This window comes from Ascidiella aspersa, chromosome 1 (assembly GCF_963924565.1).
Source record: "Ascidiella aspersa chromosome 1, kaAscAspe10.2, whole genome shotgun sequence".
Classification (NCBI taxonomy): Eukaryota; Metazoa; Chordata; class Ascidiacea; order Phlebobranchia; family Ascidiidae; genus Ascidiella; species Ascidiella aspersa.
In genome coordinates this window covers 15021508-15047937 of record NC_139447.1, presented here as the reverse complement: position 1 = coordinate 15047937, position 26430 = coordinate 15021508, and the positions used below count along the sequence as shown (strand labels likewise).

The 26430-nt window shown below is 34.3% G+C and overlaps 2 protein-coding genes across 2 annotated transcripts; both read left to right on the top strand.

Annotated features, from left to right (window-relative positions):
* The first annotated feature begins 10267 nt into the window (after positions 1-10267).
* LOC146167981 (TATA-box-binding protein-like) lies at positions 10268-16134 on the top strand. Its single transcript, XM_083381014.1, has 8 exons — positions 10268-10465; positions 12596-12725; positions 12918-12973; positions 13045-13142; positions 13301-13388; positions 14605-14864; positions 15158-15252; positions 15342-16134. The coding sequence occupies exons 1-8, from the start codon at positions 10343-10345 to the stop codon at positions 15419-15421; spliced, it is 930 nt and encodes a 309-aa protein (XP_083237140.1). The 5' UTR covers positions 10268-10342; the 3' UTR covers positions 15422-16134.
* A 1244-nt stretch (positions 16135-17378) lies between these two features.
* Positions 17379-26061, top strand: LOC146167980 (delta-1-pyrroline-5-carboxylate dehydrogenase, mitochondrial-like). Its single transcript, XM_083391028.1, has 11 exons — positions 17379-17509; positions 18074-18254; positions 18342-18545; positions 18618-18770; positions 18857-18931; positions 20027-20214; positions 20522-20647; positions 22433-22577; positions 22793-22990; positions 24170-24291; positions 24565-26061. The coding sequence occupies exons 1-11, from the start codon at positions 17460-17462 to the stop codon at positions 24794-24796; spliced, it is 1674 nt and encodes a 557-aa protein (XP_083247154.1). The 5' UTR covers positions 17379-17459; the 3' UTR covers positions 24797-26061.
* The last annotated feature ends 369 nt before the right edge of the window (positions 26062-26430 follow it).

Genomic DNA, 26430 nt, shown 5'->3' with positions numbered 1-26430 from the left:
AACATATAATTGTTTTCTGAAGTAGGCCTACTGCATTTAGCGTCTTGGCGTCGTCACCCACACGTTTTAGATGTTTTACTGACGATTGGTGGTTCACAAATCTAATATTTTATGAAGAACTCTCAATAGCTTGTTGATATTTTTTGCATATCAAAAATACAAACAGCTATAAAAATGCCGAAGAAAAACAAGACGCTGGTTATTTTAGAAAAATATTGTGTAAACCAGTGGTTCTCAAAGTTTTTTTCGTATTCCTCCCTTAAAGACTTAAACAATGTTAATTCCTCCCCAAATATTCCAAAAGGAACATTGCCAAAATTTCACAGTATACGGATATGATTTGCCAGGTGAGTTTTTCTGATTCATCTCGGAGATAACAGTGAACAAGTGGGGTACAATGCGTTATTCATTGTTAATGTAAACCAGTGTTTCTTAACCTTTTTTACCCCAGGGTGCACTTGTAAACATTTGAAAACGTGGCGGCGCACCTAAGCGAGCGCAAACTTTGTTTGGGCATCTTGTTATATCTCTTCGATTGCTAGAAAGTTTTCATTACATAGGCCTAATTATATTATACATAAAATACACAGTCTCCGTGAGTTAGAGCTGCGATGGAAACACACAACAAGACCCACAAAGCAACAACATTTAAATCAAAAAAATCTATATTAGCATAGCATTAAAACTAACGATATAAAGCCAAATACGCAGAAAAACCACGACAGAATAAGTTCTAAAATCGTCTGAATAAGACCTAAATCTGTCGGATGAAGTCCTAAATGTAACGGAATAAGACCTAAATAGACAAAATTACGCTCAAAACTGTAGGGACAGGGTATGGTTTAGGGGAGTTAGTGATGAAATTAGGGTGGGTAAAAGGTTGTAAAAGCCTTATTCCGGCGATTTGAGTCTTATTCCGACGAACTTCGATTTAAACGTTTTTATGACTAGCCTACTGTATAGGTAAAAGTCCTATTTTTTTAAGTTTTATGCCCACTTTAATGTTGTCCTCATTTTAGTCTTATGGCTGGATCCCGCTATATGTTGGCTAATACCATTCCTCTTCCTCAGCCAATATGATTTCAATGAAAGGGCTACGCGCATCCAGTAATATTATTCAGTGTTTATTGATAGTAAGTCAAGTATATTTCCAGTCGAGGTCCTTTATAAAAAAATGTAAATCTCGATAGTCATTTTTGATTAAACAATTATCCCTAAACTGCTTAATTTAACTTTTCTTTTCCAAATTCCTATTTATCCAGAAAAGCTTTGAAATTAACTGTGGAAGAAAGAATCTTTTTATTTTTATTCTACATTAACAACTTTAAACTATTCATGTGTTGGATTGTCATTAAAATATTTCAATTTGGAATTCCAAAATTCATATTAAAAAGTTTCTAAGGTTAAAAACTATATAAATAAGACCAACGTCCAAATAAAACCCAATAAATTTTCGGCATAACATCTAATTGTCCTAAATTACATCCTTTTCCTAATGTAATGGGTACGAGCGGTTAGGCGCCGCCGCCGCCGTGGCATTGGCTGTTATTGTGTTGACGTAGGCCTATATGCTCCATGTTTTAAACGGCGACGTTTTGACACGGGACTGCTTGCCCTCGATAGAGGTTTGGGTATGGGTGGAATTTGGGTTCAGAGTGGGGTTTGGGGGGAGTAAGTGGTGAAGTTATGGGGCTTTGGGATTATGTAAAACGTTGTTTAAGTCTTATTTTGGCCGTTCAGGTCTTATTCCGACTTTTAGCTATTGGTCCTATTTCGAACTGTGTTTTATTACGACGTTAATGTATTTCTAATTTAGGTCTTATTGCTAGAATCCACTTTCAGTCGCTAATCCTAAAACAAATATAGAATTTTTGTAATATTTTTTTCATCTTTCGCGGCGCACCGGTTGAGAAACGCTGATCTAAACCATGAGCTTCATGTTTAAAACAAAAAAACAATGAAAATTGAGGATAAAAGCATGTCAGTTTTTCGCGAAGATCACCGCGTTTGCAAATGTAAAGTGTTCCTTTTTTTGGTTAAAATATCACTAAAACCACATTCAACTTAATATGTAGTCGAAAATTGAAGAAGTGTTTGCTCTGCAACGGTTAATTTGGCATACTTAGCACAAACTTGTGGATCCAACCACATGTTTTTTAAATGAATGATTTGAAAAAAGTCGCTCTCGAGCATTTGCTTTGGCATTTTGCAGAATTTATAATATATACTGGATCTGGGCAATCTTACACTGTCAGAACGGTGTTTAAATTTGAACACCAAAACGGTCTAAGCACGTTTAAAATCTAAACACTTAAACACCTAATTTAAACACCTTTGTGTTTAATTTGAATTTTGATGTTTAAATTCTAAACACCTGAACGATTGTATGCTAAACACCTGATATTTTGACGTGTTTAACATAGAATATTGGGAGATTTTAAGCACAATTAACGATTTTAAACATGTTGACGATTAAACACTTGATATTTTAACATGTTGATTGTTAGACATGTTTAGTTCGATACATTCTTGCAAAGTTATAGCTTAAGCCATTTATGTTGATGTGATGAGACGTTGTTGAGAGAGGTATTGTTATTTTAAAGCACTGAGCGGTTGTTTTATGTACGATTGCGTCTATCGATTTCGTCAAATATTTAACAAGTTAGCATATATGGTCGTAACAGATCACAATAAACAAAATTACTTAAATCATGGTTTCCTAACTTAACATATGTTCGGCCTATTTGGCATTATGTTAAAATTATAAATATACGGGTTAGTGTGCTTAACGCGCCATTAAATCCAATATATGATTTCATTAATGTAGCTTGCCTATAGCTTTGTACCAAAGTACAAACTCGAGGCTGTGCTGTCTTGTGCCGCCATGACCTACTTAAATTGGGCCAGCAATAAAAATACGCGCGATGAAAACAATCTACGGCACGAATTTTTTCTAGAGAAAAGCTGTATCGCCATGAAGCTTGTATATTTTTCAAGAATAAATTGTTTGACATATGACGAACAGTAAGTATTCTTTATTAAGTGTTCGATTTACGATATATTTTAACTAATTATAGTAATTATTTTTTGTTTCAAAACAATTTTCTGTGTACATATAAAGGTAATTCAATAAATAATGTTATAAGGTATTTGAAATTGATTCGGTCCGCTGAACAACGCACTGGCCTGTGACGAACGCGGGATATTGAAACATCAAAAAGAAAAAAAAGCTTAGAACTTTTACAAGTTATACATTACAGTTAAAGCCGGTTTTGCGTATATTTGGCTTTCGAGTTACTAACAATTATGTTAAACAAATACTATAAAGTGTATAGTGGTGACATATTTACTTTAATTTGCATTTTGATAAATGTGTAGTAATAATGTTTTATTAGCTGTGCAAGACTGTCAGGTTTAGAATCTAAAATGTATGTTACAAAAGCCTTGTCTTGGAAAACGAAGTGACTGAATTTGGATTTTTGTTTCAGAATTTAGGTATTTCATTCATAAATCCAAAAGCAATGAAAGTTGCAAAGACTATTTCATGATGATTTGTTGCTTTACACTTTATGAAAGGATTAAATTAAATGAATCATTTAAGGTTTGTATGTTTTTTTATCCTAAATAGAAATTTAATTTTTCTGTTAAACAATCAAGTATGCTTTTAACAATTTAACAATATTAAAGATACTAAGATTACACTGCTTTGTTTCAGGGCAATCAATGACAGCCAACCGATTGCTCTTTTCGACTTCAAAAATTACTTGCTTCATGGACGATTAAGGTTAAAAATGTAAGTAAATTTTACTTACATGTTTTACATTAATATAGTTTATTCACATTTGGCTTTTATTTTGTATGTAGCGGCCAGCGAGGAGAACTATTGCTTTTCAAAATTGACTAATATATAAGTTTTTGCTTAGAACCTTTCATCATAGAATATGTAAAAAAATATGGGAAATATTATTCCAACATTTTCACCAATTTTGATGTTTTTTCAATCCCTAAAATTTACTTGAATATGTGTTACGCCTAAAAAAATCTTTTAACTTTGATATTTCCTTAGCGTACTTCTTGACTTATGTTGTGTTATGTTTTCAGATACTGACGATGATTTTAATAGCGAAATATATTTATCAATTTATAACATCCAAACAAACTGATTTTCGGTTTACATTTCCATTGTTTCAATATTACTTTGAAGCTTTAAATGTAAAATTTAATCTGTAGTACTTTGGAATGCTACTGGACCTTTAATAAATTATATAGTTTACATAACTTTTTATTTATTTACAGGATTTTAACTGCCAAGTGTAAGATGGGAAAATAAAAGTCTGTGACAAAGTTCAAGTGGAAATCAACAAAAGAGTATAGATCACAAGGTAAAAAAACTCAAATTTTCTTTTTCTTAATCTTAAGTTCATTTATCCAATTTTTAAATTTGTGGTAAATACATTTAATTTATATGTGTTGTGTCTAATGTTTGGTGTGCATATCCCAGTAATGGGCAACTTTTTTGGGTTAGACTGTTGTATCACTAGTTTAAGCACAAATTTCAATAGAACATAATGTCCAATACAATAATCTGGAACACATATTACCTTTTTGTATGAAATTATTTAATGATTTAATTTGTTTTCAAAGTAGGGTGAACCTTTTTATTAATTTTAGTGGGTTATGAAGATATCAATTACAATAAAAATGAACTTGTTTCGCAATCATTGCACTGTCATTCAGTTAAAGTGTAACATAAATAATACATTTCTTAATGCTATGCTTAAAGAATGTATTGCCACAAACTTAGTACAAGTCATAATAATATGTTTTTGTGGTAGTTAATGACAGACTAAAACATGTTTTTATGACATGACTTGTAGTGGTTCTAGTCGGTAACTTGAAAATTTTACTATGTTTAGCAAGTAAAAAAAAAGTTGTTCAGTGACAGTGTATAATTTAATTATTGCAGTATATTATATTGATCTAAATGTTATTTTTTAGGCAGCCATGCTCAACTCGTCTGATAGAAAAGCTCTTCTTCAAGGCCTTTATTGGGCAAACCTTTGTAGGGCACAGCAGCATTTCTGCATTTGTATATTAGTGGATGGAATGGACATTAAATTTGTGGAAGAACAACACTTGTTGAACAAATTGTTTAGTTATATTTTCATTGATATTCAAGCCTGTTAATATACACAGGATTTAAGTTATCCACCCTGTTGCTCTGTGTTTATATGTTTTTAAACCACCTACTTAAGGCCCCACCTTGGAAATTTGCCAAGCATAGCAATTATAAATATTATAAAAAGTGTTTCAACTTTGTAAAATATCTCCTTTTCTGTGTTATTTTAACTTTTTCTGTTTTTTTTTACTGTTTATCACATACACAGTTTTGTTTGCATTAACGCCTTCATTGTATTTAATATGCGATATTTATACTATTACTAAATATGGTTTTAAACAACCCACCAAAGACCCCATCTTGAAAAATTTGCTAAGTATAGAAATTATAAATATTAAAACATATATATATTTTTTTTGTTTTTATTTACTTTTTCTCTTTTTTAATTTTTGTTGCAGATATATTTTTGTTTGCGTAAACACTTTCATTGTATCCAATTCCAACATGTTATTTGGTGTATTATATATGTTTTCCGTTTTCCTACTTCTTTTCATTTCTAATATAAGCTCTTCTATTTTTAATGTATAGTTTTCTTTTCCAAGTTTGACCTTTTTTGAAACTTTGACTGTGTTGAGCTTTTTGTGTTGTTTTTCACCTTTTTCGCGCAATAAAATGGTTTACCCAATGAGATTTTTGTGGAATTGATTTGGAAACACTGAATACTAGCCCTAAACACCTGAACGAATAAACGGCAAAACGTCTAAACACCTGAAATTTAAACACGTTTATTTTTAAACATGTTACATTTTCGCCCATTTCAGGTGTTTAATTTTGGTGTTTAATCGAATGACAGTGTATGTTTTATCCTTTCTTTACTTTACTTTTACGTTTACTTTTACCATGCTTTTACAACCATGCTAAAACAAATAAACAGTATAAAACAGACACCTGGTGCTAGTCAACTTTACTTACTGTAACGAAACAATTGATATTGTAAAGCAAACAGAGTCTATTATGACGTAAAACCTATTTAAACTTTGAGCAGTTAGTTATGTGTTATAATTATCAAATAATAATTCATCCACTTTTCCTCCCCAATTCCTCCCTGGAACAAATTTCCTCCCCAAAATTTAAAATTCCCCTCAAAGAGGCTCCCTTCTCCCTTTGAGAACCACTGGTGTAAACAGTTGAAAAAACGTAAAAATTATTGCTAAAAATTCACCAAAAAGAAACTGTAAATGGGATAATTGCATATAACAAGCGACAAAAGACAGCAATATACCTTTTAATACATTTCTTCAAACCAGAAATACGAAACTATATAAGACAAGAACGAAGTTCGAGCTTAACCTAATGCGGTAAACTAGGCCTCGGTGGTTAATTTTGCCAGCTCGCTATATACCCTATATTGCTCTAATGAAGATATACACTTAAAACATCGTTGAATATAATTAAAAACTAATTTATTTTGATAAAAATTTTTGCTGAACGACAAGTTAAAAAATATGACTAGAGGTGTTTTTTTTTAATTTTGCAATCGATTTTGACTTCACAAAATGTTGACAAATTTTGACCTAACGTGTAAGTTTTGACAAAATTTTGACTTTTTTGTCACGTCAAAAAATAATCGACCTAGTCATTATATAGAGCAGGGGTGTTCAAATGATTTCTGCCATGATCCACCACAGTCAAACCTGACAGCATGATGATCCACCAAATACGAATAGTAAACATATTGGACACGCTTTAATTTTAATCGTGCTTTTATGTTAACGCGATAACTTTAATAGTTAATCTTGTTTAGTGTTTATTACCCTTTCTAAATCAGGGCGCACGTGGCGAGCAAAGCGAGCCCAATTTTTTTAGGTATACCGGCATTTCTTTTAAATTTATTGCAAGTTTTTATTACATTGCCCAAATACAAAATTTAAAAAATATATGTCCAATATTTTTGAATAAGTTTTCCATTAACGGTAACGAAGCGCTGATCTAGTTAAAAAGACCGCATCAAAACGTAAACAAATCGGACGTGGAAAGCTCATTCGCGGGGAAAATTTTTTCGCACTTACGTAGTTAAAATAGTCAAAAAGTATTTGAAATGTACTCGTATCTAGTTTGTCAAAGAGGCGGCGGGCCGAATGAATTACATTGGCGGGGCGCATCCGGCGGGCCGTAGGTTGCCGACCCCTGTTTTAGACTTTAGGTCTCACAATAGCATCGAATTGGGGCTTTCTGTCGCTTTTCTGTCGCCGCTCACAAAGATTAGCATTTGGGAGTCTTGTTCTATGCTTGATTATTTACAAAATTCATTAACACTGACAATTGGTATTCACATAAGACACTGAAGAAAGTTTATTTTTTTAAAACTACGTTAGAAGATCCGCACAAAAGGTTGAAAAGATCCGGAACCGGATCGTGATCCGCCATTTGAACATGACCGATATAGAGCATTGTGTGAATATTTGTTTTTGTATTCTGAATGCCTATAACGCCTCGTTGTAAATTAAAAGTTTTTTTAAATAACTAAAGAAACGAAAATTATTTCAGTTTATAATGTAGCATAATTTTAACCGACAATTAATAGGAGCCCCTTTAAGGATTTTTGCCTAAGACTGTTATGAATTGGGCAAATATTTTTTGACGTAAAAAATCAAACAGTTGACCTACAAAATTGAAATTGTGACAACTTGACCTAACAACATTTTTTTGACAAAATTTTGACCTTTCAGGAATAGGCTACATTTATAAAACAACGCACTGTGGTATAGTAAATTTGTTTTTAGGCCTACTATTTTTGGCATATCGAAACGACAAACAACTATAAAAATCCGAACAAAAACAAGACGCGGTTGTTTAAATTTGAGCAAACAGTTTAGTTGAAATAAAAGGTAAAAATAATTGCAAAGAGCTAGCATTTTATCTAAATAGAAAATAGGCAATGACAAATCACCACGGAAAATAGACTTAACAAAATACATAATACATCCGTCCAAATCAGAGATGCACAACTGTTTAAGCAAATACTAAAGTTCGAGATGAACATATAATGCGATTAACCAGGCCTGCGTGGGTAATTATGCCGGCTTATGTAGGCCTATCCCGTAGCGTAGCTTAGCCCTATAGTGCTTTATTGAAGACATATAGGCTACAGTTCAAATGTTGTGGATGTAGTTCAAAGCTAAATTTTAAAAATGTTTTTTTTAACTGAACGACAATTTCTAAAAGCTAATAACAATTTATGTGAATTTGGTAACGATTTTTGTGCATTTTATAAACGAATTTGATTTTAAATAATTTTGACATGTCTTGACCTAATAACGTGTAAATTTTGAGTTTTTTTGCCAAGTTAAAAAATAGTTGCTCTAAGTATGAAGTAATTTTGTGACATAACCTTAGAACAGTGCTCCGCAACCGTGTGCCGCGAGACCATGCCAGGTGTGCCGCGGCGTTCCCTGAGATGAACTTTTAATGATCAGTCGAATTAACGCGAAAAAATGTATGTCATCTGGGCAGGTATAGTTTGATCTGATGCAATAATCCAGGTGTATTTTTATAAACTCTCCATAATATTTTAAACTTTTCTAAAACTTAAAACATGTGTTACTTTCTATAACCGGAAATCAAATATCAAAATAGTTTTTTTTACTAAATTAACTACCAGGAACAACCAGGAGTACGAACATACAACGAATGTTTTTGAACTTTAAACCAAAGTGAAAAGGGATAAAACATCGTTGTAAATATATTATTGACAATATGTGATCGTATCATTTAGTCTTTGCAGCAAAATCCCTCTGTTATCATCTTTTGCAAGGGGCCCACTTTTCAGGACGTTGACCGGGAAATTTTAGTAAGTTTGCAAAAACGCAAAATCAGAAGATAAAGGAAAGTATTACGTAAAAATTTCGGCGCCTTCAGCGCGTTTTAGCATACATAGCTCGTTTTTCTTTTCGCTGCCTCCGATATTTCCTGATTTTGTCTATTGTCGACCGACACATTTTGTGCCGCCAAATTGTTTTATCTCTGTTGGTGTTCCGCAAGTGAAAAAAGGCTGCGGAGCACTGCCCTAGAACAGGGGTGGGCAAATGTATTCAATGGAAGAGCCATTTGCAGAAATTACAAGTAGGTACCAAAAAGCCTCAAAACTTTTTCAATACAAAAACGATAAATAATGCAAGGTCACCCACAATAATAACAGAATAGTCATATAACCAAACGGTAATAATCAACTCAATAATAATAACGGTATTAGCAAAATAACACGCATAATATTTATTAATATCAGTCTTTTGTTAACTAACTCTTCGGACTCTATGTCTAGTGTTACGCCATAAACGAAATTGTGGCCTAAATAAAGAAAAAAGGGAGAAACGTTTATAAAGGGTACTCTTGGTAACCTAAGTAGCCTTTACAATTTTTTAGAATTTTACGATTCAACTAGAAGAGCCACAAAAAACATGCCGGGGAGCCGCATGCGGCTCGCGAGCCGCAGTTTGCCCACCCCTGCCCTAAAACAATAGCCCTTTTTAAACAAGCCATAGATCCGCTCCTGCAATTAACTGGTTTCGTTAGGGGGACAATAGCTTTTAGCCAAAGCTTTAAACGAGTCCATCGCACTGAAATGATTGGAAACCACTGGTCTAGATCCTATAAATCAAACTTAGGTTTATAGTAAAATCCTAAAATTTTTAGTTATATTTTTTATCTAGTACATTGGCATTGAATGACCCATTTATTCTGCATGAAACCTAAAAGCTACTAGGTACGTATTAACTAAAAAGTCCTCGTGTACTACCAGTGGTCACGTGTTGCACTTATTCATATTGAGAACAACTCTTTGCGCAACAATTCTTGGGCTCACTTGCAGATTCTAACAAAGAAAGACTATATCATTAAACAAACTATTGCACCAATGAAATAATCACATAAAAAGAGTACCGGTAGGTGTGTACTTTGATCTTCAACGTATATGTAAAAAAGTCTTCACTGCTTTATACAATTTCGAAGATGCAAAGAGGATTTAAGTTAATATTTCTGTCTGTCGTGGGGTATGGTGTACCCTGTAATATTACGTCAACAATTTAATGTTTCTATGAATATAACTATTAAAAAAAATCAGTCATTTATGACGATTTTTGTTTAGGAATTTCACGTTTTATAATTTTTTTTACGTCTTGTAGTTTTGAAAGTCCTTGAACGGATTTTCAAGCAAAGTCGTTCAAAATGAATCGACCTTTGGCAGGAGGTTTGTCAAATATGGATTCTTCCGGTAATCGAAATTCTGCAACACATTCAATGATGAATCAGCAACAAGTTTTACAAACTAATGCAACTGGTTCCCAACAGGTATAAGAGCTAGGGTTCCTCTTTTTGCCATATTTTATCAGTTCTGGGAAACGGGATTGAAAAATAAAATTTCCCGGGAACGGGATTCCCGACGAAATTGTTTGACTTTTCGTGCCTAATTACTTTGTCAAATGATGTTTAAAATTACTTTATATTAGCTCAAAACATTTAATTAAACTCATTTATGTCCTGTAGTATTGCTTCGGCAATCTTACAAGACCTATTCTTGTTAAAGGCTGCACTCTTATTTGTTTGCTTTTGAAAAACGCGCAAGCAGGGCGCACTTTTGGCGTTCCATCAGTTATGTACATTGAAATTAACTTTTCCCGTCAAAACATTCCAGGAGAGGAACCCTAGTTAGAGCTCAGTTAATCCCAATGTGGGTAAAGCGTGATGTGCAAAAAACGCCTAAATGAACAACTATTTTTGAGGTATATATCTTGAGTTGCTATATACAAATCTTTTACGTTTTAGTAATTTTAACCAGGTGTCACCAAACTCGTTTTATTAAGGGCCCCTGATGATTCTATAGACTGGCGATTGCAGGTCGGATACCTGTTAATATGAAAGATCACGAATGTAAATTAAAATTTTGAGCAACAGACAGTTGCTACAAAAACAAAAAAACAAAAAAAAAACTTGTGGATGCATTTGCCATACTTTCCACAATGGATGTTTGGTTAAGGGTTGTCAAGTAATGTTATTTAATAATATATATTACTTACCCAAACCAAACTCTAACCCACACCCTAACTCAAATAATGTTTGTTGTGGTAGGATTCTAGACCACCACCAAATTTTGTATTTACCTTGGTTATTATAAAATTATAAAACAAAAGAAACCAAATGCTAACTCACACCCTAACAATTAATATTTCTCAAAATATATAGTGAGATTTATGAAATCGTTGTTTAGTTTAAAATGTGATTCATCAAACATTTAGGTTAATTAGGTATTTTTGTCAAATTGGCTCTAACATCCTTCAAAGGAAAGACATTTTAATGCCACTTCCACACGGGCTGTAACGTGTTACTCTAAACTCTAATTCAGTGGTTTTTTAACCAGGGGTCCGCTAGTACAGGGGTTCCGCAATTTCGAAATTGTTTAGCTAATTGAGGTGTGTTTACAACACTGGGCTTCCTCGAGCCAGTGAAATGTTTCCATAATGTTCCACTCCAGCAAAAAGGTTGAAAAGCACTGCTCTAATTGTATCTGATTTTAGACACAATCAGCGGCAACCACTGAAGAGACAACCAGCACCTTGTTACATCACACACCTTTGCTATTTTGCAATAAGCAACATGTTTAATCACTATGACATGCTAAAAACACCTCATGTTTAAATGTTTTAAAGTTTCTGTTTACCAAACGTAATTTCCATTTTAAACAATATTTATGCATTATTTAGCCCTCTGACGAAAATGTTATGCTATTCGTAACATTACTTTTTGGTTATATGTATGTTAATTGCACATGAGGCTAGAAAATTTATACAGACATGTTGCAACTTTTTTAATATACAATAGTAATGATGAATAGCATGATAGATTCTTATTTTTTTGTTTAACCACAATATTTCAGGTAGATTTGCAAATTACCACACTTATTGTAGGGGTAATTAACTTAAATCGCCAGGACATCACCAGTAGTACTTTAACAGTTTTAAAAAACGTATTTAACCGGACAAAGTCGTGTATTTTGTCTAGTATTGACTAAAATAAAGTAAAGACCCCAAAATTGTGTTTTACGTTTGATAATTTGTGCACTTCGTGCACAGATTTTTCACTTTGTGCCATTTGAGGGAACAATGGACTGGTCCACGTTGTAATATGACTTATACAATAACACAAGTGTTTGATGCTACAATTACTTTTCTTCTTCAATTAAACGTAAAAATCTGCAAATCATACTCCTGCCAGTCACAATGAGAGTCTGCTACCAAAATAGTTTACCAACTTCAACTGATAATTTAGTTTTTTCAATGCTTCTGAAATGTATGGATACATGACTATGTATAATAATTATCTGGGATGATGTCAATGTTCATATATATTGTTATTATGTTTGGAAGAAATTGTTTTTTTTTTTTTTTTGCATATAGAGATGGCATAACCATTTTTCAATTACAGTTGGGTGCTGGAAATTCGTTACATTTACCAAACCCAAGTGGTTATGGTCAGCAGAGGGTACAGCAACCTGGTTCTCACATGATGGCATACAAGAATCCTTACAACATGCAGACACAACGGGAAAACTCTGGTAAGAACAAATGCTTTGATAGCTACTACGAAATCACTTTAATTGGTAAAATAGTTTTTTAAACAATACATTGCTTACAACATTTTAAAACATTGATGGTCCATTAACCTTTAGAATTTATAATTAATACTTTCAGGAAAGTGTTTAAACCTAAATAAACGATTGTTTTGCATTATGGCTCTATTTTTTTAGAGGAAAATCATCCACAAGAATTTCAAAGACCAACAACAGTTCCTGCAAGAACACCGGTAAGCAAAACTATAGTAAGTTACAAGTTAGTTTGTTAAACTAAATTTTGTTGCTCTATTCATATTTGAAGGGCCCACCATCGGTTGCAGCTTCATATCACCTTTCTTCTGCCACTCCCCGCACACCAAGAACACCTGCTGATTTTGGTGTTGGCCCACCACAATTGCAGTAAGTTCTTTTCTGTCAATGAAATATGTTAAATATTTGTTCAATTTTTAGCATAACACAATTAAATTGGGCAATAATTGTTCAACTTTTAACAACTATTTGTTTATTGAATTTGTGTAGATATTAGTATCAACAAATTGTACTGCTTTTATTTCCAGAAACATTGTGTCAACTGTAAATTTAGATTCCAAACTGGACTTGAAAAGAATAGCATTGCATGCCAGAAATGCAGAATACAATCCAAAGGTAAATTTGTATGAGTAAAAAGTTTTGAGGCGTGTGTGAGTGACACCACATTTTAATTTTAATTATATAATATATATATTAGCCAGTTAAACTCAAAGTTGTGGTTTACATGTAGCTTCACAGTAACACATTTTCCTTGCAGTGTGAGCAAGGGTCCACCACACATAAAAGGCTGGTCTAGATTAGTACAAAATATATTCATAAAAAGGCGATAAACATATCTGCTATTATCCGAAGCAGCTGATAGCGAATCGACTACATTTATTTTAGTATGTAGTATGCGTCAAAGGCTTGTAATCTTCTTACGTTCAAAGGTTGAAAACCACTGTTGTGTAATTTGAACACGCTAAATTCCTGGAAGTAGAGTTTGTATCAAAATTATTTCGAAATTAGAACCTTTTTCTGTTGAAGGTAACCAATAGGTTTAAAAAAAGTTATAAAGATAAATAAAGAAAGTTAACCAGGTTATTGCATACTATTAGAATTACTGCCTAAGCTGTACATTTAACCTAATATTAGTACTGAATTTTTTACTGTGCCTTTGGAAAGCGCAAGTAAAAAAGTCTGGTTACTTTGTGCCACACCTGACATGGTCTTGCGGCACATCGGTTGCAAAGCACTGGTCTGGTTCTCAACATGTGGTTTGTACACTAATTGGTGTTTATGAAGTAGTTTTTTAGAGGGTCTGCTTACGAAAGTTTTTAATCCTAAACGCAACCAAAATTTGGCAAATTAGTGGTTTGGTATGACGAACCAAACTGACCAAGAAGTGAAAGCCTGAAGAAATTTTCATTGTAAAATAATTACATAAGTTTTCCATCAATATTGTTTTATTAAAGTAAATGCTTTTGACACCTATTCATTGATAATCATCAAGATGTTAAGGATTAGACTACCAACTTGTTTAGTTTTTTCTTCGTTCATTTATAAGCAACATTTTCCTGCTATAATAATCTTGCCAGCACCACAGGTAACAGGACCGTTAATAATAATTGTAAATTAACATAAAAGCTAAAATTAAGAAACAACATTTATGTAAAGTAGGAAGTGTGAGCTTTGTAATGTAGCAAATTAGACTGCTACTATTTTAGAAAGCTATTCTAAATTGCATTTATAGACTGATTAATAAGATGCTAAAAAGCGAAACGATTGCAATAAGAATAGTCATTATCCGTGTTGTACCCCACCTCACCCAGAGCATTTATTTTTGTTGTAGCGATTTGCCGCTGTTATCATGCGCATTCGAGAGCCTCGTACAACGGCGCTGATCTTCAGTTCGGGAAAGATGGTTTGCACTGGCGCCAAAAGTGAGAACGACTCGAGACTTGCAGCAAGAAAGTACGCCAGAGTTGTCCAAAAACTCGGTTTTCCGGCCAAGTTTCTCGACTTTAAGATACAGAACATGGTTGGAAGTGTTGATGTGAAGTTTCCTATTCGACTTGAAGGGCTGGTGTTAACACATAGTCAGTTCTCCAGGTATGCCTAATTGTTTATGCTTAGTGTTTTTAGCAGTTAAACTGCGCCATGTGGCTATTAAAGTCAGCAAACCTAAAGATATTAATTTTAACTTGTTTGCAAGTGCTAATTGTACAAACGTCGGCAACCTATCAATTTAAGGTATATGTTTATAGGTAACAGTTAAGCTTAAAAGAAATATCTAAACATAGAAAATTTGTAACTTTGTGTGAACGTTTGTAATAAATCTTTTTTTCCTTTATCTAGTATTGATTTATTAACCTACGTTAAAACAAAATAATCATCGTTTGCAGTTACGAACCAGAGCTTTTCCCCGGATTGATCTACAGAATGGTGAAGCCAAGAATCGTTCTACTAATATTTGTGTCTGGAAAGGTCGTCCTAACAGGTTAAGCCGCGTTGCTTTTGCGTTTCAAATCTGTTTACCGTGTTTGAGGCAAATCTGTTTTAACGTGTTTCTTTGAACTTTTTTTTTAGGTGCAAAGGTTCGCCACGAAATCGACGAAGCTTTTAACAACATTTATCCGATACTTAAGGGATTCCGTAAAACCTCTTGAACAGACGAGCGATGTCTACCGAAAACACTTTGCGATTGCAAGAATGCAGAGTAAGGGATCCTTATCTGTGGGACGACTTTCGGTTGACATTTGTGTTCCATCACAATAACGATGTGCAGTTGTTTATCTGTAATGTTTCAGCCATTTTTGTTGTGGCTTGGGTAAGGTATAGTTCGAAGGATCCTGTTTAGGACAAAAAATACTTAACCTAAAGAAGTAAGACACAGTACTGAGTCTACAAACGACAGTCGATGCAGAACTAACTGATGTCTCGTTTTGCGATTAGAAGTTAATTGTTTTATAATTAGCTTAATTAGGTCATTTGGGTTTATTTCCCGCGTTTGTGTTTTCTGATTATAGTGCATATATGTCTGAGCTAATTTGAGGTGCCTGATGTGCTGCCAAGAAGTATTTTTTTGGTATTAAAAATGCTAATACGTAAAGTAAATGATCTATAAACAGGTTAAAAAGTATAGGTATGTAGTATACTCTTTCCGCATTTTACAATTTCATGTCAACCATTTAGAATAACATACCGGTCCGTTAGAGCGTTTACATAGTGCCTCTTTGTTGTTGCTAACAAGAATCTAAAACTGCCGTTTTCGTTCGGATATTATTGAAAAGCTATTGTTTGTTCCCGAGCTTTTCTTTTTTTCTTTCTTATCGCTTTCTCACTGACGATTGCCTTGTTAATAAATTCATTGCAACCCGCACTGTTGTGTCGAAACAAATCTTCGACAACAATGAATTCAAAAAAAAAGTTTTTGTTTGTGCTGTCTGCGTGATTTAGAACATTACTACACCAATTGGCAATGAAGGTGTTTTTTTATCTAGATAAAAAAAAGGATTTGTTGATCAATAGAAAATGTGCTGTTAAAACATTTGAAGTGCTGTTTAATATTTCGAAGCTTAAATACCCTGTGGGTTCGGTAGCAGAAGTAGGCCTACAGAAAAATAAACATCTGTGCTAAAAATGATTATTAGTCTAATCCCATTCATACCAATAAGCTGCTTCAAGCAGAATTTCTTTAAAATGAAGGCTCAATTACAGGGATGAAAGTAAAATTGGTTTCTTACCCAAACTATGGAAATTTTTACTACCAGAACGCATAAAAAATTTCGGAGCTGACGTCACAAAGTTACGTCTAAAACAAGTAACTTTATAGGAACTGGAGATAACGTTTGATGTTGTTCACAAATATGCAAACTGGAGGCTATCATTTAATGTCGTGCACAAATATGCAACTCAAATGTTACTCTAAACATATTCAAGAAGATGGCCTGGTAAGTAAAGGGACATGGCCTGGTCAAAAAGAAGCTTTTTACCCTAAGTGCGACCCTTGAAAATTTATTTTACCGAAGCACCGTTTCGGAGCCACTCTTTTATCGGAAGGAACGCCTTTCCGGACCATTCTGCCTTACTTTTACCACTGGACTGGTCTATTGGAATTATGTGGTTTGTGATAAATGATTTGCGTGACAGAATTATTATAAATGTCCTGCATTTCAAGGGTGTTTTCAAACTTAAATACACTTGTGTTGTGGTGTTCAACAAATTACTTTATATTTTATACTATCACGTTTTGCGGCACAGCATTTTTTTAGAATAGTTATACAGTAGTTAAAACCAGGATTCTTAACCGACCAATGTTTTTCTTATAACGTAAAAGACCTCACTTGTGATGTACGTGACGCATTTTTCTCAAATGGGACCAAAAATGTTAAGAGCCTATTGGACGGGATTAAACTTGAATAGCGGAAAACCACTGTATTATTAAACTTTAAAAGAAATCGACATATTCGGATGTTTGATATTAATATATTATTGAATTTTTCAAATCATATTTTGATATTTGATTTTGGACAAACCCGCTGTATTCGGACAACCTTCTATCCGCCCACAATTGTTAACCAATCAACACGAAACTCGCTACGCTTGACTAATTTTGCAATTGATTGTGCTGTTAGCAAGTTTACTTTGGGTATTCTCAAGTTTCAACTGCGTTTCGTATATTTCCTTGTTTTCTTTAAACAAAGTATGCATGCCTATTTTGGAGGTCTTCTTTCTATTGGAAAACACGTAACTAGGTAATTATTATTATTATGTATGCTTCTCACACACAAGAAACACCGGCGCTGGTCTAGATCCTACCACAACGCATCTTCTTGGGTTAGGTTGCGGGTTAGTGTTTGGGTGGGTTTAGCATTATTGTTGAAAATAAATATAATAATACTTGGCCCACCCTAACCCAAATAATGTGCATTGCTTTAATAATTGTTTTAACGCTGTGGTAGGATTCTAGACCAGCTCAACAACACCTAAAATACATTGTTGCAAATAAGTGAATATATTGTCTTAATTCACTGTTTTAAATGACCTTTTGCAGAACTTAAAATATATGTATGAGAATATAAGCTTAATTTTCCCCAATTTCTGTTTGTAAAACAGTTTGCTCTCTATATGTTATGAACCTGACATACGCTAGTCTGGAAAGTATGGCAGATCTCGATGCGATCTTGGGGGTGCACGGCCAAAAAATCTGTAAAATATATATAACATTTATTCTGGAAATAATATTATGTGAATTATGACATGGTGGGAAACGAGAATGATTTGACTTACGAATCATATATTGCAACATTTCTTTTAAGGCACAATGCTCTTCGAACCTTTGCACTACAAAATGAGCCAATTTATTCCTTTGCACCTAAGTCAAAGGAGCGTCAAGATGTAGAGGAAGCTTTGAAAGCAATTCAATCAAAAACTGAGGAAATTCCAATTGTGATTGGTGGTAAAAAGATATGGACTGATGATATTCATTACCAAGTTTCGGTATTATGTTTATTACTGTATAACAAAAATTAAAGTATAACAATGTTATTAAGTAGTAGTTTTCTAATCAATGGTTGAACAATTTAGCCATACAGACATCAGCAGAGGATTGCAAAATTTAGTTATGCCACTACCAAACTTATAAATGATGCAATTGAAAACTCGTTGTCAGTGAGAAAAGAATGGGAGGCCAAGCCAGTGGCTGACAGAGTCCAAGTGTTTTTGAAAGCAGCAGACATGCTAAGCAATGAAAAGCGCCCAGATATACTTGCAACGACGATGGCTGGCCAGGTACATTACTTTGTCTTTTTTAAATTGACTGGCTGCCATATTTTATAAATTACCATAACTCTATATTTAAAGGCGAAAAACGTAGTCCAGGCTGAAATTGATGCTGCTCCTGAATTGATAGATTTTTGGCGATTTAATGCCCACTACGCCTTGGAAATGGAAAAGCAACAACCAATTAATCCAGACCCAACAGTAGAAAACAAAATTGAGTACAGGGGACTTGAAGTAAATTATTTTGATGATATTATTCATTACAGACCTTGTTTCTCTTGTTTGTTTGTAGTTTTTTAAATCCTAATTAACATTTCTAGGGATTTGTAGCTGCAATTTCACCATTCAATTTCACAGCCATTGGAGGAAACCTTGCAGGTACACCAGCTATGTTGGTAAGTCAAAAACTATGATTGTAATGATTTTATTGGGCATTAGCGTAATTCCATATGTAATATTTAATTTCAATTGTTGATACAAAAACATAAAGTATTTTTTTTAATTAGGATACATAACAATAAGTTTAGTTGAATGTTTGTTAAAAGGAATGCTTAAATATGAATGAAAGACACACACAAACATTTGTGCAACTTTCGAGGGGCTAGATCATAGATGCTTTTAAACACATATGTTTGTGTGTGTCTTTCATTGATTGATACGGACTGATGATCCCCCAGTGTGAAGTTGCTTGTACTAACAAAATGTGAAAGTATTGGCGCATGGTTGTTTCTCGACTCGCTCCTCTCTGAGCCTGCATAGCTCAGTTGGTAGAGCGACGGTCCTGGCTTGACCGGAGGTCGTGAGTTCTAACCTCACCGCAGGCCAGTTGTTTTTGGCTTGCTCTGCTTGCATCATAGATCGACAGATTCGGCGAGTCTGCGATGGCTTTTCGGAATGCTTAAATACTAATACATTACAATTTTAGTACTAATGACCTTTACCAAAATCTTAACTTTGTCCTTGACCTTGCCCCAGGCACATGCTTTTTTATGCTAAAACAAGGTAAAACATCTTCAAAACAAAAACAGTGCAAATGCAAAGCCACTAAAAATATAACGTTTCATAAAAGTGTTGTTTTTTTATATTAAAATGTTAAGTTATGCCAGAATCACAGTCAAATATAAAACAGTTCAAAAAAAAAACTTCTGATTTTATTATTTTTTGGCTTTTATATTATTACACGAAAACGTTTGCTTTCCGAACACTGTGTTTAAGTTGTAGTAAAAATGACATAGTTCAATGCCCTCTTAGTATTCTTACCACCAGTCGCCAATAGGATGTCTTAACCATTTTTTTAAGAAGGCAAAGCTAAATACTGATTTTTTTAAATTTATTTGTGCTAAATATGACTCTTTTTAATTAAATTATGTATAGCTGTTATGGTAAAATAATTTAAGCCACTGTAATTATTTTGACTTATGAATACATTTATTTATTTGTTTTATTACACAACTCATTTATTTATCGGTAAATGTTGCTACAACTTTTAGGGTAATGTGGTTCTGTGGAAACCTAGTGACACTGCAATGCTTGCCAGTTGGGTTGTGTATCAAACACTTTGTGAAAGTGGTTTGCCTCCTGGTGTTATACAATTTTTACCTGCTGATGGTCCAGTGTTTGGTGATGCTGTAACGGGATCTGAGCACTTAGCTGGAATAAACTTTACTGGCAGCGTTCCGTAAGCATTTTCTAACAACTAATAATTTGTAATGTTTTATTTACGCCGTAGTACATCCAGTAATAAAGTGCTAATATATTTTTTATGTGTTTTACTAATTGCCATACAATTACCCCTAGAAAAATTATTCTTATGGCATTATGTTGTATTCATTAATCAGTTATTATACATTAACCTAATATAGCATGGAATCTAAAACACTTCTTGTTGTGGTATCTATGAAAGTAATAATCTATATATATCATAAAAGTGTAATTATCTTTTATATCTAAGTTTGTAATTTTTTTACTTTAAAATTTTATTTTAGAACATTTACGCGCCTATGGCAACAGGTGGGAACCAACTTGAACAAGTATCGCACTTTTCCAAGATTGGCTGGTGAATGTGGTGGAAAAAATTTTCATTTTGTGCATTCTTCAGCTGATGTTGAAAGGTAAATAAGTTATTGATTTTGAGTTAAAAACTATGTGATTTTCGTTATCAAAAAACAAAAATCCTGTTTTATACCAGTGCTCAACAACTTATTTCCACATACAGTGTTAGATCATATAACTTTGCAAGGAAGCCACCTGCTCTGTAGACCCAATTTTTAGAACAGTGTATTAGGTATACAGATGCACATTTGAAGGTGCATTTATTGTTTGTTTTGTATGCTTTGCAACATTCGTATGAGTGTGTCCCAAGTTTCAAAACAAACTTTCAAATACTAAGGATAATATTAAACATATGTCATTGTTGGTGGTCATAGTATTGGCAAGTCAAACAAGACTCACACACTTATAAAAAGCATAAAACAGTCTAAGGTGGCTAAAATTAGCGGAACCTTGCTTATATAGGTCGGTCCCCGTGTAAAGTATTTGGCACAAAGATATTAAACTTAATTGCTCTGAGGGCCAAATAAACCCATGTTGATTAGCTCGCGGGCCTCAATCAATAGATCAGGGCGGTCGTTTACTACCAACCATTTGGCTGACGCTATTCTTTAGGTTTATTTTTCGCGAGCTTTACGTTTATCCTTCGCGGACGCAGTATTATAATGTTTTATTTGTTACGTTATAACGTGACGTAATAAAACAAGTAAATCTAAAAAAACGCCCTTGAGCAGAGTTATTCAAACAATCCTCTGTAGTCAGGTTTAATTACGCAAAGTGCGAAAAATGACACTTATTTGGTTTAAATTCGAATAACTTGCACTTTGGAAACAGACTTCATTGGACACACCAACCTACTTGATACAACGATATTTATCGCGATGATTTTGGAAACAAATTAATTGTTAAAGCCATTTACTTTACATATCCACAGAAACCGCGTGAAAAGTAAGAAAGCGTTAAATCGTTTATTAAGTTTCGAAATTTGTGAGGTGTCATTTCAGTACAATGATCAAGTTGCTAAGACGTTACTGACTTGCGCAACCAGCAAAATTACATGATTGCCTTGGATAAAGTAGATACTTCACACAAACTGCATTTTGTAGATAGCTAGTCTACACGACGCTAGTCGTTGGTCGGGAGAAACATACTTCCAGGAAGCGGAATTCTTTTTATCGTTTACCGCAGTTCAGGTTGGCAAAAACATGCTATGATATGTTAGGCGCCTGAAAAATATTGCATAAAGATTTATATCGAGCTGAAAATATTGCAAGTGCTAATTACATATTAAGTTGACAAAAATATTTTAGAGATGCCAATGCCTGGTGCCCCCACCCCTATGTGCGATCAGTTTAATGTACATTTTGGATGGTTTCAGTGTTTAGTTTGGACATGAACGCTGTAACTTTAAGTTTGGGCATTACTGAATCAAACAATGTTCCATGGGCCTGGGTGTGGACCACCCTGCAGTAGGTGGCAAGGCATTTCAAAGCGTCAATAACCAGTAAAACACAGTAAATAACACATCTAAATATTAGGTTAAATACCACCATCAATAGAGTTTTGTTAATGGCCTAAGAAAACTGAAAGAGATAATTGATTATTTTATAATTTGAAGTGCGTCGCTGGCCCCACAAAATGTTCTCATAGACCGCAGTTGTTTGACATCTGATTTAGCACTACACTACAAGCATATGAATGTTCCGAATGGATAGTGGGGATACAGTTACATTAGTTTGGGAACCGCCTTTGATCCGGCTTGAAATGCTATGCAACATGGTATTTTATAAAAAAAAAACATGTTTTTAATACAACAGCTAAATAGATCCTCAACTATTTTTTAACAGTGTTGTAAATGGAAGCATCCGTTCAGCGTTCGAGTTTAGTGGACAAAAATGCTCCGCCTGTTCCAGGGCTTACATTCCACAATCACTGTGGCCAGAAATAAAAAAAGGACTGCTTGATACATACAGCAAAATTAAACTTGGAGATGTAAGCAACATGTTGAGAATTGCATGACAATACTTGCGTTAAAATAACATCTAACTAATTGTGTTTTCATTTAAATGTATTTCACCTTCTTTGTCTTGACAGGTCTCATCTTTAAAAAAAAATTATTGATATTTGGGTTTCCTTGCGGTTCTTTTTTTTCATTCCTATAGCATTAATTAATTACTCAAACTTTTTTACGTATTTTTGTTTGTAAGGCCGACGACTTTTCCGTTTTTCTGTCCGCTGTCATCGATAAAGCCTCGTTCAATCGCAATAAGAGTTATTTGGATCATGCTAAAAACTCGAAAGATGTCGAAGTTTTGGCAGGCGGTGGCTGTGACGATTCTGTGGGTTATTTTGTCGAGCCGACGATTGTACTTTGCAAAAATCCGGACGACAAGCTTATGAAAGAGGTTGGCAATTGGTACTTAGCGGGTTACGCGTCCCATATTGTATTAAACAGCCTAGTGGCATCAGTGTATTTAAAGTTTTAAAGTACATCAAACCAACAAAGGTTATGAATCCAGGTATGTCGAACCTGGTACCAATAATGAAAGATGTGTTTCACCATTCTATTTCAGTCACCAACGAATTAAGACATTTCAAAATGTTTCCGGATTACGTGCTGTTTAACTTAACCCTATATTACACACTTACAAACGCACTGTTGTTAACTCCTGTAAGAGAATAGTTTACATTACTTGGAAGCTTAGTGGTTCTGTCAGATGCGCTATTGATTTATAGGCGGAAACACACAAGACTAATTTGTTGCTTTGAAAACTTTTCTGCCAGAAAACTCCCAGCCATAAGCACAAGCATTCTCAAATATTACACTAGTCATGCGTTGCGTTCATTATGAATATGGCAATAAAAGGATAATGATGAATCTTGATGCTTGTCAATTATCCATTGGGGTTTAAGATTATTGCGACAAAAAATATTTTAGCTTCTTCAAAATCGCGACACGATTTCTCCACCATACGCAAGATTTTGTTTATCTGTGTTCGCGGCATTTAATAGTCCCAATATAAAACAACGGATACGCTGTTCGCAGTGAATAGTGTTATGACTTGGGTAAACGCATAAGGTTTGTGATTTAACTTTGTCTAAAACAGTTAAATGTACGTGCAATTCGTACAATTCGTACAGCCGTTATTTAGCCCTTGAGAAGGCGTACTGACCAACAAATTACCTATATGTCTTGTTGGAAACCATTTGAGAGCTAACCGAAACAAACCAAAATTGTGTGTTTGCCAACGGGATACAGCAGGTGAAGGTTCTAATTGTTTTACTTCTAGCATAGCTCAGTCAGTAGTTCTACTGCCCTGATATGGCAGATGTCGTTATTTTTAACCTCACTGCAGACTAATTTTTTCTCCGTTAAATCCTTGATAAATTAACTGATTTCGGTTGCCCCACTGAAATCTTCCAATTTAACTGCATCTATATACATTAACAATCACCTTTTTCAAGTGAACACCAAACACGTGTAGGCATGCTTTATTTTCTACCGTAACATTCCTTAACATAGTGCTGCATGCTAATAAGTGGATTAGGTTGTTCGAGAATAACCCACCCGATGATTTTAACAGGAAATCTTCGGACCTGTTTTGTCATGCTACGTTTATGACGATGCCAAGTACAAGGACATACTGAAACTGATAGATTCGACTTCCGAATACGGCTTAACAGGATCGGTTTTCTCTAAGGACGAGTAAGCCATTAGTTTGTTGTGAGATTTTTTTAATATACACTATCTTTTCTTCTGACAGATGAAAACTGGTTCAATGTAAACGACCAATTGCCCTCCTGACTGTTTATACTGGTTACCAGTTTAAAATACATTTTTACTATATTTTTATAGAGTATTGAGGCGGACCAATGCCGATAACGCTTTGCCGGATGTTAGGCTTGTTTTGTTCACAATATATTTTTAAATCTTTCTCATTTATCACTGCGTTTTCTGATGCAATGTGCATGTCAACAGGTCGATTGTGCAAGAGGCAAAGGCAACCCTGCGCAACTCGGCTGGAAACTTTTACGTCAACGACAAGTCGACAGGCTCAGTGGTCGGTCAGCAGTGGTTCGGCGGATCGAGGAAGTCTGGCACCAACGACAAGCCGGGCGGACCTCACTACGTTCTTAAGTGGGTTTCCCCACAAGCGATCAAGCGCTCGAAGGTGCCGTTGAAACAATGGAGGTACCCGTCAATGGACTAACATTTTGCTGGTACGGTTTTTCGGTGTCTGTTTCTTATTGTAATCACTGAACCTGTTATACATTGTGGATTGCATACTTTATGAAATCGCTTAAAGTTCCGTTGAGAATATTTGAATGTGTCTTCAAATTATGTATTATTTCACATAGGTTTTTAATTTGCTTATTTTCTTTATACACAAATGTCATATGTTTCGCTTAGTCACGCAATAAACCCTTTATTATATTGAAAATCGCCATAATAAACGCCCAGACAGCCTATATTACCTTTAACTTACAGCTTTCGAGCCTGTTCGTAAATAAATATAACCATGTATTTTGGACATTTATAGGCCTTACCTAAGACGGCAGGTGTAGCTCGTGGTTTGTTATCTTGAATCGTCGATGATGCCTTACAGTCCAAAACTCTAAAATAACCATGTTTACATCTAACCATATACATTTTTTAATAACTATTGTTTAGTGCAGGGGTTGGCAACCTACAGCCGCCAATGTATTTCATCGCAACCTCTTTTACAAACTGGGCACGGGGCCATTTCTCCTATTTTTAGGATATTTAAATGCGAAATTTTTTCGCGCCTCGCGCACACGCTAAAAAAAGCGTACACGCTAAAAAAGTACTTAATTTTAATTTACAAAAACATTCTAGGTCCTTCTGGTTCACAGTTGCTCTAATAAATTGTCTAAAAATTGTACGCTTTAATAACAAAAATCTCAGTTAAAATTTTGTGCGGCCCATAAAGAGTTTGGTTTTGACTCGCGACTAAAAAAGGGTTGCCAACCCCTGGTTTGCATTTACAGCAGCCAATAATACAACTTTTAGGTCAGTGGTTCTCATCCTTTTTTCTTCGGGGCCCATTTACGTTGCAAAAAATTATGTGGCCCAAAACCTTTTTATGAAAGAAGAAATTGTAAAATAGGTTTAGAACAAAACACAGCAGAACATATTTCAAAACAGATAATTTAATCAACTGTGGATTAATGAAATACTTGCGGCAGAGCAATAAATTTACATTCCTTTTTAATTCCTCCTCAAGCCATTATTCCTGCAAAATAAAATATAGTGACACAAATGAAACTAAATCTGGCTTTTTTTACGTTGGTCTGCGGCCCACCTCAAATGTTCTTATGGCCCACTGGTTGAGAACGGCTGTTCTAGGTAAACTTGCACCTTGCCAAATTGTACATAACATCGTTTTATCCGCCTCCACACTGTATTACACAACAACACACGTGATGTTTTCAATAAAAAACAAGTATGCTTGCTTGTTGTATTGTGAATAAATTCAATTTTTTTAGTTTTGTCGCATTGACAATTGAGATGGCATTTATCGAGAAGGTTTTGGTCAAAAAAGTTATTTACCCAACAGTTGTATGGCTGCAAACAAATCATCGTACGAGTTTTGGTTGAGCCCAAAAAAAGCATACAGTGCGTTTATATTGTTAAACTTATAGAGGTTGTAATTAAAATAAACTGGCCATATTAAATGAGCTCAGTTAAATAACTTGCATTTACTATAGATTAAGTTTACCAAAATTGAATTCAGGATGATACAGTATCGAGTACACATGGTTTCAGCCCTGCGGTTCCCAAGTGGTTTCGTAAATCAGTTTTAGGGGGCCGACAATAATAAGT